Here is a 21853-nt window from a genome sequence, read left to right as displayed (position 1 = left end):
GTAAGCAGATCACCAGGCTTGTCTTCTAGGAGCTCTGGGTGGGTCCAAAACTTTCAGGTAGTAGTCAAATGCTTAACTGCACCACACAGGAAATCCTCCTGCCAGGTAACATGTACAAATTTCCACTTATAGTGGCCTTCTGGAGTCAAAGCTCCCTAATCCAGGAGGGATTCTAATGCGAAGACTTTTATGTGAAATAAGAAAGACTTACCTTGGCAGATCCACAGGGGCTAATAGCTATAGGACTATGGTTTTATCTCTAGGTGACTCTACGATATTCTAAGGATAGCTTTAATTAGGAAATAGGATCTTTGGCCTACAACCTTATCGAGATGATACTACTGCCACCACCACTGCTGTCATTTTATATTTGATATGCCAGCTCTTCCTGAACGCTTTGTGTGTGTTAACTCATTGAATATCTGACTGCTTTACTGTGAGCTCCTTCATAGCCAGGTGTATCCCAGCACCTGGCATAGTGTAGGTGCCCAAACTCATTGCCACTGAGTTGGCTCTGACTCACAGACTCATGCAGTAGAACTCCCCCATAGGGTTTCCAAGGCTGTAATCCTTAGGGAAGGTAAACGCCACGTCTTTCTCCCATGGAGGGGCTGGTGGGTTCGAACTGATGACCTTTCAGTTAGCAGCCAAGCACTTAACCATTGCACCACCAGGGCTCCTTAGTAGGTGCCCAGTAAGCGTTTATTAAATGAATGGGTTAAAGTTTAAGCAATCTCTGCCATATGAGATAGAGCAAGCAGGATAAAACATGGGGGGATGCGGGAGCTAGTACAGGTTGAACTGAACTACCAAAAAAAAAAAAAAAAACCAAACCCATTGTTGTCGAGTCTATTCCAACTTATAGTGACCCTAAAGGACACAGAAGAACTGCCCCGTAGAGTTTCCAAGGAGCGCGTGGTGGATTTGAACTGCCGACCTTTTGGTTAGCAGTGATAGCATTTAACCAGTATGCCCCCAGAGTTTCCGAACTGGACTAAAAAAAAAAAGGACTAAGAAGATGGGAAAAAAAAAAGCACTGAACCAACCTGACTTAAGAATCTCCTCAACTACAAACATTTCTACCCAGAGAGCTGAGATACTTTTTTTCTAAGCCAATTTCACTCTTTCCAAAAGGCCCTTTTGGTTCCAAATACACTAGGAATCAGTGTTCATTGCTTTTTGAAATATTTCGCCCACATCTTTTAGATGTGGTAATTTGCAAAGCAACCCCCAGTGGCTGACAGTTCATCTATAGCTGTGTGGTGTTCGGACGTTTCCTGGGATTCCTGCCCACCTCCTATGCAGCTGGCAGTGCTTGCCAAACCAGGATATGTGCTCACCTGGGATTAACATGGAACCAGCAGTAATTTGTTTTGTCTGAGATTTTAAAAATTCTCAGAGGCCCAGCTCTACTTAATCCAGAAAATAAAATAGCAGTAACTCATAATTTAAGAATTAGCAGGGACTTAGAGATCACCTCGTCCACACTGGGTAGATAAGAGCACTGCAACTCTGAGAGGGTCGATGACAAGGTCACCTAGCTCGTAGCAGGGCCACCAGGTCTAGTATGTTCTTTGTGTGGCATCAAGCTGTAAGCGGGGGTCCTCTGGATGTCTCCTTGTGTGGATGTAAGTGTTTAAGTTACAGCTTGTTTCTTTTGGAAGGTCTTTACCCTGGCCGGAGTGATCGTCCTTCACACATGCTTCAAAGTCACTGCTCAGAGCCAAGTGTTTACAAAAATACTCAGCACTTATAAAAGGAATCATTGCCAGTTCCTGTGCTCTCTGTGTCCCGGCTCCAACCAAGCTCGGCAAACCAAGGGATGGATAAACTGGACTCTGGGACTAGGAATTTCTAGGTTTGGATGCCAACAGGAAAAAGGATGAATTTTATCCGTTCTTCAGCAGGCTGTGGCTGCTGCTGCTGCTGCCACCTCCTGGGAGAATACAGACCCTTAGCTTCATACCTGAAGCTAGTCTGTGTTCACCTGTAATGTGGGTAAAGGCCCCACTGGTACAGGGCTGAAGTTCTTCTGTCCTAGAAAATTAAAGGGGTGTCCCCTCACTTAGCAAACAAAACATTGACATTCTGTGTTTTACATCTGCTCCTTTTAGTAGTGTGGTGCTCAGAGAAATGATTTCAAACAACAATAACAAAGTTGGAATGAGTTAATACAGGACCCACGAGAGAACGGAAATAAAGACTGAGGCAGAACCATTAAGACCTAGGAATACATCAGAGATTTTTTTCTCTCGGCCTTATGGATCCTGAATCCTGGGGTGATGCTGAGATGCAAACAACCAAGCCGTGCTAGGGAGGCAGAGTTGTACAATGGAGAGGACACATACGAGTTTGGCAAATCCTAAACCCCAAGAATCTCAGTTTACTTGCAGGGCTGTTGTGAGGATTAGCTGAGATAACGCAAGTAAGTTCCCGGTATTCAGGAGATATTCCATGGGAATTATTTTAGGGCATGTTCACGCTGCTGACCCCCATGATTTTCTTCATTTACCAACTAAAAAATGGATTGACAGCCCCCATGCTTTTAATCCTTTGCAGTCTTCTGACCTATTGATGATCCCTAAGCAAACTCCTTTTTTTTTTTTTTTTTTAAGGCATAATCATAAATGAGTGAGAAGAAATTCAGGAGGAACTAAGGGATTCAATTCAGGAAATATATTTTAAGTCCCTGGGTGATGCTAACCGTTAAGGGCTCGATTACTAGCCAAAAGGTTGGCGCTCTGCTTCTGAAAGATCACAGCCCTGAAAATCCTATGGGGCAGCTGTACTCTGCACACGTGAATGAGTTTGCCAGGAGTCAGAAATGACTCAATGGCAATTACCAACAAAAACATTAAGTGCTAGTCATAGAGGATTTAAAGAATAATTTAGATGTAGACTTTGAAAAGTTTCCATTAAGTACATTAGGGGAAAAACTGACAGAATTAGGGTCTTGGCTTCTGGATTCAGATTTGTGAAGATCCCAGGGGGGTACATCACCTTAGGCATGACAGCAAACGTATCTCGATATGACACGTTTCTTCATCTGTTAAATAATAATATGGTAAAGGAAAATTTTCTATTTATAGCAGTTCTTGCCTAGGAGATACCAAACTGATTACTGTTCTATGCTACAACTATCCTAACCAACAAAATCTGTAAAGAAACCATGAAGTTTGAGTGACCCTGGTAAGCCAAGGCAAGACCCTGACCAACGAGCTATGGGGCTTGTTTTAACGAATCTTGTACAGAGCTACAGACTTATTCTGGTATATTTAGAGTGTTCGTTTTAATCCTTAATTAGCATGTTGTTGTTGTTAGGTGCCATCAAGTCAGTTCTGACTCACAGCAACCCTACGTACCAACAGAATGAAACACTGCCTGGTCCTGCGCCATCCTCACAATTGTGGCCCACTGTTGGAGCCACTGGGTCAATCCATCTCATTGAGGGTCTTCCTCTGTTTTGCTGACCCTCTACTTTACCAAGCATGATATCCTTCTTCAGGGACTGTTCCCTCCTGATAACATGTCCAAAGTGTGTGACATCCTTGCTTCTAAGGAGCATTCTGGCTGTCCTTCTTCCAAGACAGATTTGTTCATTCTTCTGGCAGTCCATGGTACGTTCACTATTCTTCACTAACATAATTCAAAGGCATCAATTCTTCCTTGATCTGGTCTTCCTTATTCATTGCCCAGCTTTTGCTGCATATAAGGCAATTAAAAATACCATGGCTTGGGGTCAGGCTTGCTTTTTAACACTTTAAAGAGGTCTTTGCACCAGATATGCCCAATGCAATGTGTTGTTTGATTTCTTGGCTGCTGCTTCCATGGCTGTTGATTGTGGATCCAAGTAAAATGAAATCCTTGACAACTTCAGTCTTTTCTCCACTTATCATGATGTTCCTTATTGGTTCAGTTGTGAGCATTTTGTTTTCTGTATGTTGAGGTGCAATCCATACTGATGGCTGTAGTCTTTGAGCTTCATCAGTAAATGCTTCAAATCCTCTTCATTTTCAGCAAGCAAGGTTTTGTCATCTGCATATTGCAGGTTGTTAATAAGTCTTCCTCCAATCCTGATGATGCATTCTTCTTCATATCATCCAGCTTCTCAGATTATTTCCTCAGCATACAGATTGAATAAATACGGTGAAGGGATACAACCCTGATGCACACCTTTCTTAATTTTAAACCACTCAGTATCCCCTGGTTCTGTTTGAATGACTGCCTCTTGGTCTATATACAAGTTCCTCATGAGCACAATTAAGTGTTCTGGAATTCCATTCTTCACAATTATCCATAATTTGTTTGTGATCCATATAGTCGAATGGCTTTGTATAGTCAACAAAACATAGATATTTCGGGTATTCTCTGTTTTCAGCCATGATCCATCTGACATCAGCAATGATATTCCTCATTCCATGTGCTCTTCTGAACCTGGCTTGAACTTCTGGCTGTTCCCTGTCAATGTACTGCTGCAATCAGTTTTGAATGATCTTTAGGAAAAGTTTACTTGTGGTGATATTAATGATATTGTTCGATAATTTCCACGTTCTGCTGGATCACCTTTCTTTGGAATGGGTACAAATATGGATCTTTTCTAGTCTGTTGCCCAGGTAGCTGTCTTCCAAATTTCTTGGCATAGAAGAGTGAGTGCTTCCAGCATTGCATCTGTTTGTTGAAACATCTCGACTGGAATTCCAAGCATGAAACCCCTGGAAACACTTAAAAACACCTAGCTTTTTCCCCTTAGCCAACTGGTGTGTTCCTTTTCCTGGAAGTAAATAAACTCAGCTTTGTTTGTTTTGTTTTTTCAGTCCTAGTGGACTTTTCATTATTCTTGTTTTTGTTATTATTATTCTTAGACAATATCTTATATTTGAACAGTACTTTAAAGTTCTCTTCCCACAAATTGACTCATCTGAGAAAAGCAAGCTTGTCTACCTTAATAAATGGGAGATGTGTTCAAAGAAGCATGGGCTTCTGAGCCAAAGAGATTCTGGCTCTGTTACTCACTAACTGTGTCTCCTTGGAGAAAGTTATTGTACCAGGCAGGGTCCCAGTTGGAAACAGATGGCACTCTCAGATTGGGAAATTTGAGTTGTTTAATAAAGAGGGTATTTATAAAGGTGTGAGAAGAGTGTAAGGAAACCACAGGGAGAGAGAAGTGAGTGAAGGGAGTGGTTACTAGAATGAGAACCAGAGAAGGCTGTGAGAGGCCACTTGAAAGGAGCTGTGACCTTTGGTGGAAAGGGCCAGTCAGCCCATAATGACCACACAGGAAGGGAATCAGGGGAATGAATACCCCATCTCACTCTCATTCCTCCTGCACATCTGGAGGGGCAAACAGAAGATAACAAAAAATTATTTAACCTTTCTTACATTTATTTTTCTTGTCTTAAAAAAAAGGAATAATATTTACTGCTCAGAGTTGCTGTGGATGTAAATGAGAAATTATTGTCTCATAGCAGACGTGCTAAACCAAAAACCAAGCCAGTTGCCACTGAGCTGATTCCAACTCACGGCGACTCCATGTACGTGAGAGCAGAACTGTGCTCCACAGGGTTTTCAATGGCTGGTTTTTTGGAAGTAGCTCACCACACCTTTCTTCTGAGGTGCCTCTGAGTAGACTCGAGCCTCCAACCTTTGAGTTAGCAGCCGAATGCATTAACCATTTGCAACACCTAGGGACTGCAGCAGACATGTTAGACACTCATAAACTGTTCTCCTTCATTTGATCTTCAAAACTACCTTGAGGAGTAGATGGGGTAGATATTACTATATTCATTTGTAGATGTGGGAAATGAGGCTCAGAGAAGTGACTTTCCCAAGGTCACACAGCTACAGAAATAGCAGAATGGGACTGAAACTAAGATCTCCCTAGGATTCTTTCCCTCTTCTTGTACCTCTATGTTCCTGTCTGAAGAAGGCTGCCACAGATTTTTTTTCTATCTAGAGCTGCTAGACCTTGAACCATAGTGATTCTACTTCTCAAAGAAGATTGATTTACCCAGGAATCAATGCTAAAGGCAAAAAAGCAACCACTGATTGGGCAGTTGGAGTCCCTGGGTGGTACAACAATTAACACTCTCTGGTGTGTTGGACGGTCAAGTCTACCTGATGGCACCCATCTACTTCTGAAAAATCAGCCATCGAAAACCCTATAGAACACAGGTCTACTCTGATGCACCTAGGGTTGCCATGAATCAGAACTGACTCGACAGCAACTGATCTGGTTGACTGGGTTGATATGAAGGAGGCCAAAAGCCTGGGAGGTGGCTTGGTATAAGACTGAACAATATAGGCTCCTCATATTATGTACTTGATTCTTTCTGCCTCAAACTTGTTCCAGCCCCATATATTTCCCCTCTTAATAAAAGTATCACTGTTCACCCAGTGGTACAAATGCAAAACCCAGGAGTCAACCTTGATTCTTTCCTTTTCCTCCTCCTCTCCCTTATCAGTAGGTCTAGTTGGCTTTATTTATAAAATATGTCTCAATTCAACCACTTCTCTTCAACTCCTCTGCTACCATCCTAGTCCCTATCTAGCCTGATTATTACTATAATAACCTCCTGCTAGGTCTCCTCATTTTGACTCTTAACGTCTCTCCAACCCATTTTCCGTACTGCAGTCAGAGTGACCTTTCAGCAATGAAAACTAGATCATGTTACTCCCCGTCATACTTTCTTACCATGACTGATAAAGCCCTACTTGTTCTGAGTCTGTTCCTCCCCGCCCCCCACCCCCATTATGATGCTCCCAGTCACATTTTCTCTTCTTTGAATACACCAACCTCTTTTCTGCCTCAGGCCCATTGCACTTACTTATTCTCTATGCCTGGAATCTTTTTTCTAGCCTTTGCATGCTGGCTTTTTCTCATTATCCAGGTATTAGCTCAAATATTACCTTCTTAGGGATACTTTTCTTTACCATCCAATCTAAATATTACCCTAGTTTAGTCTCTTCTTAGCACTTATCACAGTCTAAAATTACCTAGTTGACTTATTTGTTTATTGTATGTTGTCCCACCAGAATGTAAGCTCCATGAAAGCAGGGCACTAGTCTCGCTTATCTGTTTACTGCTGTTTCCACAGCATCTAGAACAGGGCCTAGGTACATCACAGCCTCTCAATAAATCTTTCGTGAATGAAAGGATAGTCAACAGTGAAACCAAACACAATCAGTTACTCTCTCTGGGAAGTATTTACTATAAGAAGCATACTGAGAAGGCAGAGGGGGGTAAAAGGTGATTACCACTAGGGATGACAAAATGACTGGGTTACTAGAGCTGTTGTGTCACCCTAGCTGCTGTAGATCCCTGAAGAATGATGAGCCATTGTCTAGTTTTCCATGAGGCTGTGAACATGTCCCAATCTTTCATGTTTGGGGAACTAGAGGGACTATATGGCTGCTGACAGTTTCTAGGCCTTCCCTGTATATCCTTACAATAAACCCCCATCACCCAGGGCAATGCTCTAAAGCAGGGGAGAGTAAAAGTGTCTGAGGGTCTAGTCACTAGCAGCCTCCTGCAAACTTGAAATTTCTGTAGTCTTCTGGGTATAGCATCACGATCTATCGATTTGTATTAGTTAACAAACAAACATCCTGAAGTTATTTTACCATTTCAAAGTTTGTGCTGTAGGAAAGCCATGACAGTCTGCGTCTTTATGTTCTCGAGGCAGTCACACCTCAGGGATACATATTTGCAGTATGAGCAATTCTAGGATTCCTTTTCCTTTGCAAACCCTAAATTTCTAATTTAAGTTCCCTTTTAGCACAATTCATTCATTCATTCGTCAATAAATATTTATGGATCATTGACTATGTGCTAGACACTACAACAGCACTGAGGATACCACTGTGAACAAGATGATTCCTGCCCTCATGGCACTTACAGTTTGGGGAAGAGAGAAAGGAAAATAAAAAGGCAGCTAAAATATATTACAATGTTTGTTAAGATAAGGAGGGGCCTTTGGGTGCTAAGGGAACTGTAGAAAACAGCACCTAACCCCAAAATAGGTGATGGGGAACAATTTTTCAGAATAAAATAATCTGAAGAATGAGCAGAAGTTAGCCAGGTGAAGTATGGGGGAAGAGTATTCCAGGTTTAGTACAGGCAAAGCCCTGGAGGCCAGAGAGAGCACAATACTTAAACCAAAACCAAACCCAACTCATTGCCATCGAGTCAATTCTGACTCATGGTGACACCATGTGTTACAAAGTAGAACTGTGTTCCATAGGATTTTCTTGGTTGTTATCTTTAAGTAAGCAGATCACCAGGCCTTTCTTCCATGGCCCCCCAGGTAGGTTCAAACTGCCAACCTTTAGGTTAGTAGTCCAAACAGTACCTACAATGAGCTAATTCATTATGCTAGTTCAGCGTAGCTGGAGTAAAGAGAGCAAAGAAGAAAGAAGAGAGAGGTAAGGCTGGAGCGGTAATCACAGTCAGATGATGAAGGGCTCTGTTTAGGAGTTTAGACACTACCAGAGAACAATAGGAAGTCACTGAAGGGTTTTCAGCTTAGGATGAACCTGTTCCTATGTGTTTTTTAAAAAGCTCTCTGAGGAACCAAAGCTCTATGTCTGGAAAAGAATGAGTACTTTACTTACTCTAAGGTAAGAGATATAATTAACAAATTTTGGACCCCAAACTAATTGAACTGAGTCACCATCTTAATCTTCTTCCCTTTAAAGTACCCCTTTCTCCTCAAAGATAACCGCTATCATCTCCGTTACTAATCCTCTCTGGCCCTCTCCCACTGCCTCCCTCCAATTTCCACCTTTTAAGCTTTGTCTTTGGCAGTTCCCCCAACTCAAGTCTGGCCCTCTCCCACTGCCTCCCTCCAATTTCCACCTTTTAAGCTTTGTCTTTGGCAGTTCCCCCAACTCAAGTCACCTAGGTTATAGTAATCCCTCAAGGAATACATACTTTTCCAACATGGAAACTCCCCTAGATCAGACAACATGCTGCAGCTCACAAAGCACGTGCAATTTTAAATAGAATGTCCTTTCTATTTGGCATTCTTGAGCTGATATCCTAGTGAAGGCTACTACTAAGTTTTCCCACCATGGGACCAGCACGTGGAGAAAGGATTTGAGGGAGTAGGGGAGGTTAAGGATTATAACGGGGGAAAAAAAAAATAACGGGAAGAGAATACAATTATTGAGGTGTTTTGACTCACTTGGTCATGCGCGCTGAGAAACTGCTTGTGTTTTCCCATCTGTCAGGTGACAATGGTGACACAAGTTGTCGGGGCTTTTAAGAGTCAAATTTCTTAGAGAATGAGTGACATGACCTTTAGTAATTGCAGTGGCTAAGCCAAGGAATAAATATGCATAACCCTGACCAGCAGGAACCTGATGGGAGCATAATCTAAAGCTGCCAGATATTTGGTCCAAGTGCCCCTTTTCAGATCAGAAGCTGGAGTGATACCCATATGACTGGTATTCCCTCTGTGAAGAAAGAATGGTCTTTTTTTTTTTTTTTTTGGAACATCTCTCTTTCTCTCCCTGAACTTTTGGGCTAAATTTCTGTCACAGTTAAAGGTGGGCTGATTTACCAATTGGAAAACTGATGACATGCAGCCTCCAAACTCTGCAAGGCTGTTTCTGGTCTGTGGGTGAATGCAATACTGGGCAAACCAACCCCATTAGATGTGTACCAAAAGGCTCACAACAAATGTTTGCAACGAAGGACACCACAGCTGCCACCAGGACAGAGTACGAAGACACACAGGCATTTCCTTTTCCTGTAAAAGGGACAAGTCATTAAAGCCAGGGTAAGTGCTGCAGGAAAGGTCGTTCCACTCTCATCCCCTTCAGTGCCGTTTTCTCAAAGGATTTTAAACCGATAGGGCAGTGGTTTCCAAAGTCGCGAAGGCGTCCCCTTTCCAAGTTCGTCTTCTCATTTTCCCTTGCAGCCCCATAACTACGATTCACTTCTTTTCTTAATATTCGTGGCTTTTTCCTTACCTCTGCTTGTAAGAAAAGTCCTTTGCGCCACTCCCCCTCCAAGCCCTACCTGAAAACCCCAGAAGGGTTCCCACCTCGGTCCCAGTTTCGGTCAGTCGTCACGTAGTGAACAGAAAGCGTTCAGCAGAGGGAACCTGAGGCTACAGCTGTTGCCCGCCCCGCGCACCTCAGCGCCCCGCCGCCACGGGTCCCGGGGCAACACTGCGAGGAAGAGAGCGGGGCCGGCCGGGTGGGCCGCGGCCCCTTTAAGGGCAGGCCACGCCCCTTCCCTCCTCCCGGCGCGGCCGGCGGTCGGCGGCGGCCGCTACGGTGCTGACAAGATGGCGGCTGGCGGGGCTGTCGCTGCGGCGCCCGAGTGCCGGCTTCTGCCCTACGCGCTGCACAAGTGGAGCTCTTTCTCCTCCACCTACCTTCCCGAGTGAGTGCCGGGCCCGGGGCTCGCGCTGCCCTGCTCTTCGGCTTGAGCGTGGCTGGAGCAGGGGTGCAGTGGAGGGCCACCGAGCCGAGAGGCCCAGGCGGGGCCTGGTGAGCGGGACGCGCGGCCTCCGGAGTCTCAGTCCAGTCGCCGAGAGCGTTGGCCGCTCCCGCCTCAGGGAGGGCTTAGGGTCCGGAGAGCGCGGTCAGGGTCGGGGGGCGAGGTGGGTGGCGGGCCCGGAGCGCGCACAGGAGGACTGGGAGCCCGGCGATGCTGCGCCTGGGATTTGGGGGCTGAGGAGGACTTGGGGGCGGGAGGCTCGGGGAGGTGGGGCTGGAGTCGGAGCTTTCGGGGTCCGGACCGCGGCAAGCTGGCCAAGATGTCTGAGGTCGTTCGAGGTGGCCGGCCTCGGGGCACGGCGCCTCGAGCGTCGCCGGGACCAGGTGTGCAGCAGAGAGGGGTGCCTCTTCCTCAGGGGGGTCACGGGAAGTGATGGACTCTAGCCGAGCGGCAGAAGTCACGCGAGGCTGTGAAGTTGTGGAAGCCATCTGAAGCCTGGCAAGTGGAGGGAAGTTGTAGGATTTGCGCAGGGTATGTTTTCTGGCTGGAGATTTGAAAAAGATAGGGAAGGAGAAAAGTGGGAAGGAGGGATATTACAGAGCTCCATTATATGGCGTAGTGGTTACGTGCTACGGCTGCTAATCAAAGGGTCGGCAGTTCGAATCCGCCAGGCGCTCCTTGGAAACTCTGTGGGGCAGTTCTACTCCGTCCTGTACGGTCGCTATGAGTCGGAATCGACTCGATGGCACTGGGTTTGGTTTTTTGGATTATATGACGGCTCATCGGCCTGAGATTTAATAGACACAGACCATTTTCCTGTTCCAGAAACTCAGGTATAAACAGAACCAAAAACCCACTGCCATCCAGTCGATTCCGACTCATAGCGACCCCATAGGGTTGCCAAGGCAATGAATCTCTAGGGAAGCAGACTGGTGGACAGAAAAGTATGACTTTAATGAATTTGACTTCCAACACCAACGTGGTGCGCATCCGTGATTAGGTGCTAGAAAGAGTTCCATGTTATCTGTAGCGACTTCTTTCTGAAATGCTGAACGTATGTTCACATAGTGCAATTTATTTCGCTTATCTTTGAGGGAGGAGCCCTGGTGGCGAAGTGATTAAAAGCTCAGACTGCTAACCAAAAGGTCTGCAGTTCGAATCCACCAGCTGCTCCTTGGAAACCCTTTGGGGCAGTTCTGCTCTGTCCTATAGGGTCGCTGTGAGTTGGAATCTACTCAAGGGCACACAGCATCTTTGATGAAAGGAGCAGATGTAACTCCAACTTGCCATAGAGATGGAGAAAGTGGCCTACTAAAGTTTTAAAAGTCTGTGCAGACCCTGAAGAAAAATTGCTTAGTTTTCCCCCTGAACCATCACCTCATGAAGCTTAAAGTGATTTTTTTTTTTTAAATTGTGCTTCAGGTGAAAGTTTAGAGAGTAAATTAATTTCTCATTAAACAACAAGAACACATATGGTTTTGTGACATTGGTTGCCAACACTGCTACATGTCAACACTCTCCTTCAAAGTGATTTTATAAGTTACAAACAAAACAAGTTATATATATTTTTGTGTTACTGACACATAAAGTGATTAAATCGTGAAGGATCCTCCGAGAAGTTTTCCACCTATATTTCAAAAAGCCTTCACATTTCCCCAAATTTGATTCCTCTAGGCAAGTCAGTCAAGAGTGTCAAAATGGAGCTGTGACTAGAAGAATCTGACTCTTGACTGCCAGCCCATTGTCCTATTCACTAGGTCAAGGTTTGGCAGTCAGGCTTTTGGTAAGATCTGGTTCAGTGAAGGGTGCCAAGTGACCTGTGGTCTGGCCTGGTCTATCTGTCCTATTGACTGGCTGCTCTCTGGCCATGTCCCTGACTGATGCTGGAACTTTTAATTTGAAGGAGAGCCAGGTGAACATTCTAGCCCTCAGCTGGAGTTGGAATGTAGCCCTAGGTACTTGATGCCTGATTTTCTGGGCTAGCATATTCTTGAATCTGAAAATATTCGGCTTTTCTATTCCCAGGTTAAGATCACAGATAGTTGGGAATCGGGGTGGCATTGTTTGATCTGATAGCTGTAGAGACATTTTCCTGGTCTGGAGTTAAGCTATTTCCAGAATTGCACTCCTTAAATTTCTAGGGTAGGGAAGAGACTTGGATATTACAAGTTCCAGCTGAGTTATAAGTGTAAAAAGAAGAGTATCTTTCAAGGAGGAAATGATTTAGTGGGATAGTAACTTTAACTTGTATCTTGTTACCTGATAACTGGTTGAAATTGGGGAAATCATTTAACCTCTCAGGGCTCCATTGTTAAAATTTTCTGAAATACTTTCATAGAATAGTATTTAACACACATTTAGCTTTCAGACACTTTTCACTTACAGTATCTTATTTAATCCTCATGAGATTCTGGTGACATGTACTAGAGCTTTTTTTTTTTTTAAGCACTAAACAATTATAATAGAAGAGCGGTCTGAATTTGTTTATTTAAAGGAATATAGTTGAATATTCTGGAGCTTGAATTTGAGTTTTGAGTCTGCTGAGTTGGCGTGTCCCATGCCTAATTTGTTAAACTCTTTTGGTCCCGAACCTCTTTCAGCAAGTAAGGATGCTCTAAGTCTACGCAGGACATGTAAGAAGGAGCTGGCGTTCCTTATTATAGAAAATCCTCTCTTTCAGCAATTGTAGTATCTTTACTGTCAGCGCAGTCATGTTAAGGTATTTCCTTAACAGGCCTAATTTTAAGTAAAGCCATTTGTTGAAATTTCCTATAAAGTATCAAGTGTTTATTGATTACAAGGCATCAATCTAGCTGTTTCAAAGGGGTAGTAGTAAAAAAGCAGCAACAGTGGTAACACTTATAATGTGCCTTCCATATGTTTGGAAACCCTGGTGGCCTAGTGGTTAGGTGCTACAGCTGCTAACCAAAAGGTCAGCAGTTCGAATCCACCAGGGTCTCCTTGGAAACTCTATGGGCTGGTCCTCCTCTGCCCTAGACGGTCGCTATGAGTCAGAATCGACTTGATGTGGCAGCAGGTTTTTTTTTGTTGTTTATATGTTGGGCTCCATGCTAAGTCCCTAAGTGTCTTAAGTCAGTTAATCCTCACAGCCACCCTGTGAGGAATATCTGTGGTCCAGATGTGGAAGGAGGCACAGAGGGGTTAAGTTTGAGGAAGCTAAGGACCCTGGTGGCACAGAGGTTAAAGCACTCAGCTGCTAACCGAAAGGTTAATGGTTCAGACTCACCAACTGCTCTGCTGACAAAGATTTGGCAGTCTGCTTCTGTAAAGATTTACAGCCTTGGAAACCCTACGGGGCAGTTCTGCTGTGTCCTATATGGTTGCTATGAGTCGGAATCGACTTGACGGCAGTGGGTTTGGGTTTTTTTTTTTTTTTTTGGGTAAGGTCACGGGTAGATGGAGCCAGGATTTGAACCCAGGCAGTCTGGCCCACAGTCCATCGTCTCAACTATAGTGTTTTACTGCTTATACCTCTGTGTATAGCAAAAACACAGAAGTGTATTAGAGGAATTTAGAGATTTGAAAAGAGTTCTTGTATTCAGTTGTATCAAGATATGGCAAGTCATGTATATTAAAAAAAGAAAGAAAAATTCACATCTCTGTTTTCTTCCCAAGGACTTAGAAATTTTTTTCCTCAAAGGCAGAACAGACCTTTTTTCCCTAACCCTTTTAGGTTTATTTGGACCTTAAATTTGTTAAAGCGGATCTAGTTGTAGATAACACATTTTCACTTTGAAACTTACGAAGTGGCCTTTTAATTTTCAGTGTACTTAAAAAGTTTGTATTTTACTTTTTTCTGAAATTTCACCTAATTTGGGAATTAAGAGAAATGATTTAAATGACGACGAATTCATAGAATTACATGCACTGTTATATGTAGAGATATTTTGTAAACTGAAAATCCCTATACTCAGGTGTTTATTGTTGTAGCTAATGATAATAATAGTTACAATTTGGAGTTCCTAGTATATACAAGATGACTTCTCTAGAAAATCTTGTTTAATCCTCAGCACAAGCCTGTAAGATAGGTGTAATACCTATTTGGCAGATGAGGAAACTGAGGTCCATACAGGTTCAGTAACTTGCTCAAGGTCTTTTGTTTTCAAGAGGCTTGGCAGGGTCTCTAACTTAAAAACTATTGCACTCCAGTAAATACTACAGCTTATTGAGTATCTTCTATTCTTTAGCCACTGTGCTGAACACTTAGCATGTGTTCTTTCATTTAATCTTCACATGCAGTCTATGGAATAAGTATTATTCTATTTTACAGCTGAGGAAACTGAGGTTCAGAGAGTTAAAATAACGTGCCGAATGTCTGAGGGTTGAAGTGTAGGAGATAGGATTCTAATATTGGGCCTCTGTCTTCTGTTGCAAAAGTTACTTCAGAGTTTTATATGTCTGTAATATATGCCTAATTGGGAGCATTGATAAAAAGTATTGAAGTTTAGAACAATGACCTGTTAAGCCTTTATTACTTATAATCAAACAGAATCATACTTCGTGTGAACATATGATTCATGTTCACAGCCAGAGTGGTACAGTTTGACAACCAGGGGTGGGTGAATCTCTGTTCAAAAGCAAAACAAAACCAGTTGCTGTGGAGTTGATTCCGACTCATAGCAACTCCATGTGTTAGAGAATAGAGCTGCTCCACAGGATTTTCTTGACTGTAATCTAAATTTACGAAGTAGATCACTAGGTCTTTCTTCCTAGGTGCTGCAGGGGGAGTTCTAACAGTCAACCTTTATGTTAGTAGCCAAGAGCAAACCGTGCTGCCTAGGAACCCAGGAACCTATTTTAAAACTGAACATTTAGAAAGGAATATATACATATATATTCATATACAGTTGTTTCTAATTGCAAAAATATAAACCCTCAGTTTATTATGGAATATTTTCAAAATACAGGTCCCCAGAAACAAGATAAAAATTACATTTAATCCCACCACCCAAAAATAACTACGCTTTTGGCGTATGTCACCCCAGATCTTTTTCTGTGTCTGTATTTTTCAAATGGTATTGCCCTCTACTGTTCTGTATTCTCTTCTTTTTCCTTAGTATATAGTAAACACTTCCCCATGTTATTAGATATTCTTCTATATTGTTGATATGGACATCTTAGAATCCTGTAATGATGTTATGGCACTTTAACTGGTCCCTGTTATTGGACATTTAGACTTAAGGGTTTTGTTTTAGTGGAAACCCTGGTGGCGTAGTGGTTAAGTGCTACAGCTGCTAACCAAGAGTCCCACAGTTCAAATTCGCCAGGTGCTCCTTGGAAACTCTATGCGGCAGTTCTGCTCTGTCGTATAGGGTCGCTATGAGTTGGAATCGACTCGACGGCAGTGGGTTTTTTGGTTTTGTTTTGTTTGTGCTGTTTTAGGCCATTAGGAGTAACAACAGAGTTCGCCTTACAGAAAAATTTTTGAACTCATTCATGATGAATTCATCGATGTTGAATTGCAGAATTAAAGGTATCAGTTTATTTTCCTATGTCTGTATAGGAGAGTTTCTGTTTTCATATACCCTGGTTTGTTTTGGTATTTTCTTTCATCACTTAAGATTAAGAGTGTGGTCTTGCTCAGAGATAGGCCTTTAAAGATGTCTAGAGAATGTTTATATATATCAAAAATGACATTGTACCCAATAATTTCTCTTCCTTCCTACCCCTTCCATTTATTTTGGCTTTTAAATGAATTTTTATTTTATTAATAATTAAAAAAAAATTTTTATGCATATGAAAAATAGAACACGTTTGGGAAAATTATGTATTTGGTTTACAGTCAGCGATTGTGCATATGGACTTGAGAACTCACTGTAAGAATTCCATGGACTCCTGGAACTCACAGGTTGTGAATCACTAGTTTGAGGCATGCAGCTCCCTGCAGACTGGACTATCATGCACTCCTTTCCCTAAAACTGAGGTTAGAATTTGATATTGTTGGGGACTTTATTGGCCACTGAAATTCCTGGTGTTTTCAATCTGGGGTACCTAGAACTTTAAAAAAATAAAGGTACCCCAGATGGAGGAAAAGTGTCATGAGATGGACCAAAGACTAGAGTTTGAGCCTGCAGAACTGGCTTCTGGCATGGAATCTGTTACTTACTAGTTTTGTGACTTTTGGCAGGTTAAGATTCTTCCCTGAGCATCATCAACTTCCTCTTATGTATAAATACTTTTTATCTTGATCAAATGCTGGGAGGTTTTATATTATGTAAATTTGGGGAGGCAGGTGGGCAGAAGGCCCTATTATTTGTGTTAACTTTTCGTTAACTATACCAGGGTTTTTTTTTTGTAATTTTTTACCTACTTTTTTATTTTTTTTATTGAACTTTAGATGAAGGTTTACAGAACAAACTAGTTTCTCATCAAACATTTAGTATACACATTGTTGTATGACATTGATTAACAACCCCACGACATGTCAACAGTCTCTTTTCTCAGCCCTGGGTTCCCTGTTACCAGCTTTCCTGTTCCCTCCTACCTTTCGGTCCCCACCCCAGGGCTGGTGTGCCTCTTTAGTCTCGTTTTGTTCCATGGGCCTGTTCAATCTTTGGCTGAAGGGTGAACCTCAGGAGGGGCCTTGTTACTGAGCCGAAAGGTTGTCCGGGGGCCATGCTCTCAGGGTTTGTCCAGTCTTTGTCAGGCCGGCAAGTCTGGTCTTTCTTTTTGAGTTGGAATTTTGTTCTGCATTTTTTCCCCAGCCCTGTCCAGGACTCCCTATTGCGATCCCTCTCAGAGCAGTCAGTGATGACAGCTGGGCACCATCTAGTTGTACTGGACTCGGTCTGGTGGAGGCCATAGCAGATGTGGTCCATTAGTCCTTTGGACTAATCTTTCCCTTGTGTCTTTAGTTTTCTTTATTCTTCCTTGCTCCTAAAGGGGTGAGACTAGTGGAGTATCCTAGATGGCCGCTCACAGGCTTTTAAGACCCCAGACGCTACTCACCATAGTAGAATGTAGAACATATTCTTTATAAACTGTGTTATGCCGTTTGAGCTAGATGTTCCCTGAAACCGTGGTCCTCACAGCCCTCAGCCCAGCAATTCAGTCCCTCAGGGAGTTTGGATGTATCTATGGAGCTTCTATGACCTTTACAAATCAAGTCAGACTGTCACATATAAGTTTATATACACCTTACTCCGTACTCCCACTTGCTCTCCCCCGATGAGTCAGCCCTTCCAGTCTCGCCTTTTGTGACAATTTTGCCAGCTTCCAACTCTGTCTCTCCTCCCATCCCCCCTCCAGACAGGAGATGCCAACACAGTCTCAAGTGTCCACCTGATATAATTAGCTCACTCTTCATCAGCATCTCTCTCCTACCCACTGTCCAGTCCCTTTCATGTCTGATGAGTTGTCTTCGGGAACGGTTCCTGTCCTGGGCCAACAGAAGGTTTGGGGACCATGACCACCGGGATTCCTCTAGTCTCAGTCAGACCATTAAGTATGGTCTTTTTGTGAGAATTTGGGGTCTGCATCCCACTGATCTCCTGCTCCCTCAGGGGTTCTCTGTTGCGCTCCCTGTCAGGGCAGTCATCTATTGTGGCCGGGCACCAACTAGTTCTTCTGGTGTCAGGATGATGTAGGTCTCTGGTTCATGTGGCCCTTTCTGTCTCTTGGGCTCTTAGTTATCGTGTGACCTTGGTGTTCTTCATTCTCCTTTGATCCAGGTGAGTTGAGACCAATTGATGCATCTTAGATGGCCGCTTGTTAGCATTTAAGACCCCAGACGCCACATTTCAAAGTGGGATGCAGAATGTTTTCATAATAGAATTATTTTGCCCATTGACTTAGAAGTCCCCTTAAACCATGGTCCCCAAACCCCCGCCCTTGCTCCGCTGACCTTTGCAGCATTCATTTTATCCCGGAAACTTCTTTGCTTTTGGTCCAGTCCAGTTGGGCTGACCTTCCATGTATTGAGTGTTGTCCTTCCCTTCACCTAAAGCAGTTCTTATCTACTAATTCATCAGTAAAAAAAACCTCTCCTACCCTCCCTCCCTCCCCGCCTTGTAACCACAAAAGTATGTGTTCTTCTCAGTTTATACTATTTCTCAAGATCTTATAGTAGTGGTCTTATACAATATTTGTCCTTTTGCCTCTGACTAATTTCGCTCAGCATAATGCCTTCCAGGTTCCTCCATGTTATGAAATGTTTCACAGATTCGTCACTGTTCTTTATCGATGCGTAGTGTTCAATTGTGTGAATATACCACAATTTATTTACCCATTCATCCGTTGATGGACACCTTGGTTATTTCCAGCTTTTTGCTATTGTAAACAGAGCTGCAATAAACATGGGTGTGCATGTATCTGTTTGTGTGAAGGCTCTTGTTTCTCTAGGGTATATTCTGAGGAGTGGTATTTCTGGGTTGTATGGTAGTTCTATTTCTAACTGTTTAAGATAACGCCAGATAGATTTCCAAAGTGGTTGTACCATTTTACATTCCCACCAGCAGTGTATAAGAGTTCCGATCTCTCCGCAGCCTCTGCAACATTTATTATTTTGTGTTTTTTGGATTAATGCCAGCCTTGTTGGAGTGAGATGGAATCTCATCGTGGTTTTAATTTGCATTTCTCTAATGGCTAATGATTGAGAGCATTTTCTCATGTATCTGTTAGCTGCCTGAATATCTTCTTTAGTGAAGTGTGTGTTCATATCCTTTGCCTACTTCTTGATTGGGTTGTTTGTCTTTTTGTGGTTGAGTTTTGACAGAATCATGTAGATTTTAGAGATCAGGCGCTGGTTGGAGATGTCATAGCTGAAAATTCTTTCCCAGTCTGTAGGTGGTCTTTTTACCTTTTGGTGAAGTCTTAGATGAGCATAGGTGTTTGACTTTTAGGAGCTCCCAGTTATCTGGTTTCTCTTCGTCATTTTTGGTAATGTTTTGTATTCTGTTTATGCCTTGTATTAGGGCGCCTAAGGTTGTCCCAATTTTTTCTTCCATGATCTTTATCGTTTTAGTCTTTATGTTTAGGTCTTTGATCCACTTGGAGTTAGTTTTTGTGCATGGTGTGAGGTATGGGTCCTGTTTCATTTTTTTGCAAATGGATATCCAGTTATGCCAGCACCATTTGTTAAAAAGACTATCTTTTCCCCAATTAACTGACACGGGGCCTTTTTCAAATATCAGCTGCTCATACGTGGATGGATTTATATCTGGGCTCTCAATTCTGTTCCACTGGTCTATGTGTCTGTTGTTGTACCAGTACCAGGCTGTTCTGACTACTGTGGCTGTATAATAGGTTCTGAAATCAGGTAGAGTGAGGCCTCCCACTTCCTTCTTCTTTTTCAGTAATGCTTTGCTTATCTGAGGCTTCTTTCCCTTCCATATGAAGTTGGTGATTTGTTTCTCTATCACCTTAAAAAATGACATTGGAATTTGGATCGGAAGTGCGTTGTATGTATAGATAGCTTTTGGTAGAATAGACATTTTTACTATGTTAAGTCTTCCTATCCATGAGCAAGGTATGTTTTTCCACTTAAGTATGTCCTTTTTAATTTCTTGTAGTAGAGCTTTGTAGGTTTCTTTGTATAGGTCTTTTACATCCTTGGTAGGATTTATTCCTAAGTATTTTATCTTCTTGGGGGCTACTGTGAATGGTATTGATTTGGTTATTTCCTCTTCGATGTTCTTTTTGTTGATGTAGAGGAATCCAAGTGATTTTTGTATGTTTATCTTATAACCTGAGACTCTGCCAAACTCTTCTATTAGTTTCAGTAGTTTTCTGGAGGATTTGTTGGGGTTTTCTGTGTATACGATCATGTCATCTGCAAATAGTGATAATTTTACTTCCTCTTTGCCAATCTGGATGCCCTTTATTTCTTTATCTAGCCTAATTGCTCTGGCTAGGACTTCTAGCACAATGTTGAATAAGAGCGGTGATAAATGGCATCCTTGTCTGGTTCCCGTTCTCAAGGGAAATGCTTTCAGGTTCTCTGCATTTAGAGTGATGTTGGCTGTTGGCTTTGCATAGATGCCCTTTATTATGTTGAGGAATTTTCCTTCAATTCCTATTTTGGTGAGAGTTTTTATCATTAATGGGTGTTGGGCTTCGTCAAATGCCTTTTCTGCATCAATTGATAAAATCATGTGGTTTTTGTCTTTTGTTTTATTTATGTGGTGGATTACATTAATGGTTTTTCTAATATTAAACCAGCCTTGCATACCTGGTATAAATCCCACTTGGTCGTGGTGAATTATTTTTTTGATATGTTGTTGAATTCTATTGGCTAGAATTTTGTTAAGGATTTTTGCATCTATGTTCATGAGGGATATAGGTCTGTAATTTTCTTTTTTTGTGATGTCTTTACCTGGTTTTGGTATCAGGGAGATGGTGGCTTCACAGAATGAGTTGGGTAGTATTCCGTCATTTTCTATGCTTTGAAATACCTTTAGTAGTAGTAGTGTTAGCTCTTCTCTGAAGGTTTGGTAGAACTCTGCAGTATAGCCATCCGGGCCAGGGCTTTTTTTGTTGGGAGTCTTTTGAGTACCGTGTCAATCTCTTTTTTTGTTGTGGGTCTATTTAGTTGTTCTACTTCTGATTGTAGTGTTTTTCCAGTGTAGGTAGTGTTTTTCCAGGAATTCATCCATTTCTTCTAGGTTTGCAAATTTGTTAGAGTACAATTTTTCATAATAATCTGATATGATTCTTTTAATTTCAGTTGGGTCTGTTGTGATGTGGCCCTTCTCGTTTCTTATTCGGGTTATTTGTTTCCTTTCCTGTATTTCTTTAGTCAGTCTAGCCAATGGTTTATCAATTTTTTCAAAGAACCAGCTTTTGGCTTTGTTAATTCTTTCAATTGTTTTTCTGTTCTCTAATTCATTTAGTTCAGCTCTAATTTTTATTATTTGTTTTCTTCTGGTGCCTGATGGATTCTTTTGTTGCTCACTTTCTATTTGTTCAAGTTGTTGGGACAGTTCTCTGATTTTGGCTCTTTCTTCTTTTTGTATGTGTGCATTTATCGATATAAATTGGCCTCTGAGCACTGCTTTTGCTGTGTCCCAGAGGTTTTGATAGCAAGTATTTTCATTCTCGTTGCAGTCTATGAATTTCCTTATTCCCTCCTTAATGTCTTCTATAACCCAGTGTTTTTTCAGGAGGGTGTTGTTCAGTTTCCAAGTATTTGATTTCTTTTTCCTAGTTCTTCGGTAATTGATTTCTACTTTTATTGCCTTGTGGTCTGAGAAGATGCTTTGTAATATTTGGATGTTTTGGATTCTGCAAAGGTTTGTTTTATGACCTAATATGTGGTCTATTCTAGAGAATGTTCCATGTACGCTAGAAAAAAAATTATACTTTGCAGCAGTTGGGTGGAGGGTTCTGTATAAGTCAATGAGGTCAAGTTGGTTGATTGTTGTAATTAGGTCTTCCGTGTCTCTATTG

The 21853-nt window shown here is 42.3% G+C and overlaps 1 protein-coding gene across 4 annotated transcripts in view; it reads left to right on the top strand.

Annotated features, from left to right (window-relative positions):
- The window catches only part of MKLN1 (muskelin 1), a 363210-nt gene that overhangs the window by 183796 nt on the left and 157561 nt on the right, over positions 1–21853 (top strand). For 2 of the 4 annotated variants that reach the window (XM_049893181.1, XM_049893184.1), the window contains exon 1: positions 10260–10390. The exons of 1 other annotated variant lie outside the window; for it this stretch is intronic. In XM_049893181.1, the coding sequence (XP_049749138.1) occupies positions 10293–10390 (98 nt within the window). In that variant the 5' untranslated portion in view covers positions 10260–10292. Of the gene's footprint in view, positions 1–10259; positions 10391–21853 lie in introns of those variants that run through there. One more of the 4 variants, XM_049893185.1, reaches the window with a different exon arrangement.

The sequence above is a fragment of the Elephas maximus genome, chromosome 8, assembly GCF_024166365.1.
Source record: "Elephas maximus indicus isolate mEleMax1 chromosome 8, mEleMax1 primary haplotype, whole genome shotgun sequence".
In the NCBI taxonomy this organism is placed as follows: Eukaryota; Metazoa; Chordata; class Mammalia; order Proboscidea; family Elephantidae; genus Elephas; species Elephas maximus.
This window is presented reverse-complemented; position numbering and strand designations above follow the sequence as displayed.